The 6,027-nt window shown below is 43.1% G+C and overlaps 1 protein-coding gene across 1 annotated transcript; it reads left to right on the forward strand.

Moving 5' to 3' along the window:
* The first annotated feature begins 1,776 nt into the window (after positions 1-1,776).
* On the forward strand, positions 1,777-4,493 carry LOC146854080 (olfactory receptor 5V1-like). The gene is made up of 3 exons (XM_085650995.1): positions 1,777-1,786; positions 3,265-3,285; positions 3,562-4,493. The coding sequence occupies exons 2-3, from the start codon at positions 3,279-3,281 to the stop codon at positions 4,491-4,493; spliced, it is 939 nt and encodes a 312-aa protein (XP_085507121.1). The 5' UTR covers positions 1,777-1,786; positions 3,265-3,278.
* Positions 4,494-6,027: the final 1,534 nt, after the last annotated feature.

The raw sequence follows: 6,027 nt of genomic DNA on the forward strand, positions 1-6,027 counted from the left end.
GGCCAGTCGTAGGACTGCATCCCGATCGCTGTAGTTCAGAAGGCGGGCAACTATGGGACGGGCTGGTGCCCCTGGAGGTTCCACAGCCCAGAAAGTGATCAATGCATTCCACAATAAAAACCCAGGACAGGCCCTCCCCGAATAGGTCCTTAAGCAACATCTCGTCCAAGTTCTCTATCCTGGTGATCACCGTTGATTCCGGATCCCTATGATGTTTTTTTTGTTTATCAATGCACTGTTTAACATGCTCTAGTCGGCTAGTGAGTAGATCCAGTTTTGCATCAATGGTCTTCAAACTAATCAACATCCATTAGAATTTCTTTGAGGTTGATAACTTGTTGAGTGTTGTCTTCGGGTTGGCCGGGCGGTGTCCCAGAGTGTGAGTCTTGGTCAGTCTGGCGCATGATGCGTCTGCTCTTGAATGAGAGTTTTGGGTGCTTGGCATTGTGTTTTCCCATTGTTAGAGCGGGCCAGGGTCATGGCGTGCACATGGGCCTGCAGGGGAGGAGCAGGGTATGGTGCCTGAGGCGTAGCTGAAGTCCAAAGAAAGTGCAATTTACTGCCCGCCCACTAATAGACGTCCCAGTGCAATATGCTGTTTCTTGGGGTGTAGGATCCCTGGAGCTCTGCCACACCCTGGGCCATCTCCCTGGCAGGGGGTATGAGTAGGCCCAAGAATTCACCTGACGGCCAGTCACCCGGCGCTTCACCACCCTGCAGCAGGCTGTGAGCAGCTGGGCTAACCGCACAAGAGGATCAGGCCCCACCCCAAAACAGGGCATGCCCTAAATCCTGGCACCAATAAGCCCTACAGTCCCCGAGAAATTGAAGCCCTCAATCAATTTAAGAGTTGCCTGAGGTGGATGCTATTCAGCATGCGCCCAGGTATGTAAAAAGGCACAGGGAGGGTGCAGAATCAATGGCAGCAGCAGACATCCCACAGGACAGCCCAACAGGCGCAGTGAGGCCAGCACAGAAAACAGCGCCAGGAGTGATAGATCCCCAAGGTATGTGGGTGAAGCAGACATGAGCAGGTGCAGAGGGCAGTTGGTAAGGCGGGCCAATGCCCCATCCAGCAAGTTCCACAGGGGCAGTACTGCTTCAGCGTTCTGTGTGCAGATGCAGGTGTTTCACTGTTGAGGGGGTGAATGCACACTGTGTGTAAGCAAGGACAGCATGGCGGGCAGAGCTTTATGATAGGAGCTATGATAGGATACTCCGCAGCCTCCTACCCCACATGAAGTGAGCTCAGGCTACTCTGATCCTGTTCCCAACTCACTGCCATCAGACACATGAGTCAGGCAGCTCGGCTCCTCTTCTCTGGCTAGCTCCTTATCACTAATCCATCTGCTAGGCACCCCCAACCTCACTGAGGGGGGCACAGCAGAAGTCCCTCAGTGGACATTGGCCTCCAGCACTTCAAATGATCAAGTTGCCATGCAGGGACTACGTGATGCCTGGGACCAGGACAGAGGCTGTACCCACACGTCCACCAGATCATAGAGCAGGGTGAGAGAGCACGGAAGGGGGACAGCAGATGCTGCAAAAGCTCAGTTGTGGGATCCCCCCGGTCAGCCCTCGAGCCTGCACTCACCACTCACCGCTCACCTTCATCGTTGAGAGCAGGCTGCCTCACCAGTGGCAGATGGTCTCCACCAGCCCCATCACAGCTGCAAGGTCTAAATGCAGTGAAATGTCCTCAAATTGCATTGGCAGGGCCCCCAGCAGTTCGTTGACACTGTGCAGGCATTTTGCAGGTATGGGCAGCTTGTATTATGGCAGATCTGTGTCAGATTAGACGTTCGCCCGGGGCAACCTCTCTAGTGAGCAGCCATTTCACAGCTCAGCCAAGCCACTCCCCCAGATCTGACTAAAACATAATTTGTCTTTGTGAAATCATTGCTAATAGTGCTCAAATCTAAAAAGGTCTTACAAATCTGAAATTATAACTCAGCATAGCTTTCTGCATGTGGCAAAATCCTGAGTTCACTATTGACATGAATCTAGCCCTAAGGTTTCAGATCAAAACTAAGAATAATTGTTAACGAATGATTCTCAATTATTTAAAGTTGATTCTCTCTCACAGTATCAAAAAATAGGTCCCATTCCTGATTCCACAATGTCTTCATTGAAAGGCGTTCTGCATGCAACATTCAGAATCAAAGTGTTGTAGAGGTTAGACAAAACTCTCATCTAGCTGTGTCCACAGCTTCATCCAGGTGGCACCCTCTACAAAATGATCCTCTTCTAGACCTGCTCCATCAGTTACAAATTAGTAACCAGCAATGCCCCAGCCTACCTGACAAATTAAGGACCAGACTTACAATGATTTTGGGATGAGGTTGCATCACTTTTCTGGCACAGCCCCAATGCTAAATCATTTTTGAGCAATTTCATTGCATGGCTTTGTGTGGTTTAGTCAATACAAAGTAACACAATGGGGAGCATAGAGCTGCCTTGCATTACTTTGCATCTGGCACTTTACCCCCCTCTGAGTCCTGAAATGCTCAAATGATAGATCAGGAGACCAAATTGAGCAATACGGGTGTAGCATTTTGCCTCAGATTTACTAAGCTGTTGCGTTGTCCTTGGGTCACAAGAGGCTATTTGCACCACCTTGCATGACTTTCTACAGAAATGTAACACAGTGCATTGGCTTTCTCTGCTTTGCATTACATTTCGAGCTGGTCGTAGTTCCATGGGTAGAGCATGGGTGTTCACATGCATCCACCCATGGATTAGATGCAATTTATGATTTACAAAGGTTTATAAATCTGGAATTGCTTCATATCAGTACGTCTTGTCTCCCATAGCATGGCATAACAGAGAGAAGAAAAAGTCACCTCTTTATTTCCTCTTTATATGCGCCTATGCATCATAGATAGAGGAAAATTACACTTTGGATTGTTTTTGTGCAGAAAGGTATACCTTTTTGGACAAAGACAATCCTGCCTGTAAACCAGGCATTCCTTCCAGCATGGAGTAAGGTTGCCTGTGTTGGCACTAGGCAGCAATCAGTGTAAGGAGAGAGGAGACATGCACCATATCTTACTAGATATGGCACATTTCAGCTCTCTTCATTTCATGCAAGGCAGAGTATCAACTTTGCTTGCTGCCCTGCGTTGTTTAAAACTTTAAAAAATATGCCCCTCAGTGTATATAGATGCAAAAGTGTAACAACACAAAAGGAGAAGCATGGATGCACAAACAGGATGGCCAACAGGGGGCCACTAACTGCCACCAAGAAGAATATTAGAACAGTAGCTTTATTAATAAAAATGGAAAGTAGACACCCCGGGCCAAAATAAACACATTTTTTGGCATGATCCACATGAGTGGTCATTGAAAATGATTCAGAGCCAAATTTGCAATAAATGAATCTGAATTTTTTTTGATGTTTAAAATATTTTCTGTGGTAATGTCTGGACAAATGCTGTGAGATTATTCTGGATTTGGGAAGAAGGAGAAGAATGTGTATTAACTGATTTAAGGATATGTTTCAAAATATAATGCTGAACATAATGATTTCTATCCATTAGATGATGCCTCTCATTTTAAGAGCACAAACAAACCAGACGTCATCCTCAGAGTTCTTCCTTATGGGATTTTCCAGCTACCCACAATTACAGTCTGCATTCTTTGCAGTTTTTCTGTTGTTGTATCTACTTGCTGTGATAGGAAATATCCTTATTATCACCATCATATCCTCGGATGCTCATCTTCACACTCCCATGTATTTCTTTCTAATCAACCTTGCTGTATTGGACATCTGCTTTACATCATGCATTAGTCCTCAAGTTCTGAACATCCTGCTCTCTGAGACAAAGTCCATCTCTTATATTGGTTGCATGACACAGCAGTTCCTGCTAACTTCCACTCTGGGCACTGAGCTCATTCTTCTTGCACTGATGGCTTTTGATAGGTTTGTGGCCATCTGCATGCCACTGCATTATCCAATTATCATGTGCAAGAAGATTTACACCTCTTTAGCAGCTGCTGTGTGGTTGGTTGGCATGCTTAATGCCATGTTCCTCACTGGGTTACTCCTGAACGTCTCCTTTTCTGAAACCATTATTTTGGATCATTTTTTCTGTGAAATACCAGCTCTTCTTAAGGCTTCTGTCTCCGATACCCACCTACTCAAGAATGTGACCCTAGTGGAAGACTTCTTCTTTGGAATATTCTGCTTCTTCTGCATAATCATATCATACACATATATTCTTGCATCAATTGTGAGAATGCACTCTGCAGAGAAGAAGAGGAAGGCCTTTTCTACTTGTGCATCCCACCTATTGGTGGTTACGTTATACTATGTTAGCACTATCTACGCATATGTACTTCCTTCAGTGACTCATGGCAGTAAAGGAGACAAAGTCGCATCTGCCTTGTACGCAATTATCTCTCCAGTATTGAATCCAATGATCTACAGCCTGAGGAATACTGATGTGAAGCAAGCTTTCTTCAAGATACTTTCGAGGCACATTTTCCCATGAATAAAGTAGCACACTTTGGTGGTAGTATTGGTCTTATAACATCTTACATGTTTACTTTCTTACAAGTTCTGCACAGTCACCACCTTTCTTTTGGAACATTTCCGATATTACGATAATGATTTCTTACACAATCTTCAGGTGACCAACAATACTCCAAATGTATCGTACAATGATTACAAATATTTTGAATAGTTAGAGTTACCAAATCAGATTTTTTTTTTATTTATAATGGATTCATAATGGATTTTCTTAGAAGGCCTCTAAATTGAAGATTAGGTCTTCATTGTCTATTATTATAGAAACAATGCAGTTCTTTTAATAGACCTGTTTCTGACTTCCAACTGTTGTTTGACTGGACATCAATGATATCATCAGTTGCACATTTATTGACATCTCATAAAGTGCACATCATATCACATAAAGAACCTGCATATATCTTTAAAGATGTTAAAGGCCTAATTCTAAGAGCCTCTCAAATCTGAATATCTGACAAGACTACCTTAATATGGCACCATAAAAACCTGACCCGGTGTGACATAATTCTTTGCATTTACTTTTGGGAACTGAATGAATGATTTGAATAAGATTGTTTTAAGAACTTAGGAACTCTAATTTATCATGAGCCACATTATATTTGTACTTTCCTGAGGACTACATGTCTGTTTCTATATGATGAGTTCTGAAAGCAAAAAAGAACATAGGCAGCAGCATTAGTCACCCTACTTAATCCTACCATTGTGCAGGACACTCTTCATACAGAGGATCATTGTAAAACACTGGTAAATAATGGTTGAAAGATCAACTGAGTGATCCAGTGAAAACAAAACACAAAGAAATAAGCAAATGGTCGGAGGCAACATCACTTCAAATAAAAACATGTATCTATAAGACCGATATTTATATGTGGGAAATAAACCTAGCTGAATTATCTACTACATTAATGAGAACCATTTCTGAGCAAATGTTAGAATTAGTAAACAGACTACAACCATCTTTGAACAACCACTTAAAAGTAATCTATCTTCAGAAAAGGATATCTACAAATGTGATTATTCTCATGTGTATGACTTCATGCAAGGAAATAGTCGGCTCAGTTTGAAGAACATTTGTCATCAGGTCACTCCGAATCTGTTCTTTAGATACATTATTTTTGTCCTCTAGCATCCATTTGGATTAAAGTGTGTGGGAAGCACCATCAGTACATAAGACTGAGAGAAGCTAAATATGTGGGAGTCATTGGGGTTCAGATTTACAAGCACATTGTGTTGGAAGAGCATTACTTTTTTTAACAAAACACCAATGCAAGGTGTTGTGTGGTATTTACTATCCAACGCAAATTGTGATTTACGTTAAACTGCACAATGCACTCACTTGCGTTACTTTGCATCAAGAGGGCGCATGGGCATTCCCATGCAACCATCCATGGATTTTGATGCAAATCCCTATCTAGAGAGAATTTTAGCTAGGGATTTGCACCAACATCCTGTGTTTCCTTGAGGCAGGCATAATGAGGAGAAATGTTTAGTTTCTCATA

The sequence above is a fragment of the Triturus cristatus genome, chromosome 4_1 (genome assembly GCF_964204655.1).
Source record: "Triturus cristatus chromosome 4_1, aTriCri1.1, whole genome shotgun sequence".
Lineage (NCBI taxonomy): Eukaryota > Metazoa > Chordata > Amphibia > Caudata > Salamandridae > Triturus > Triturus cristatus.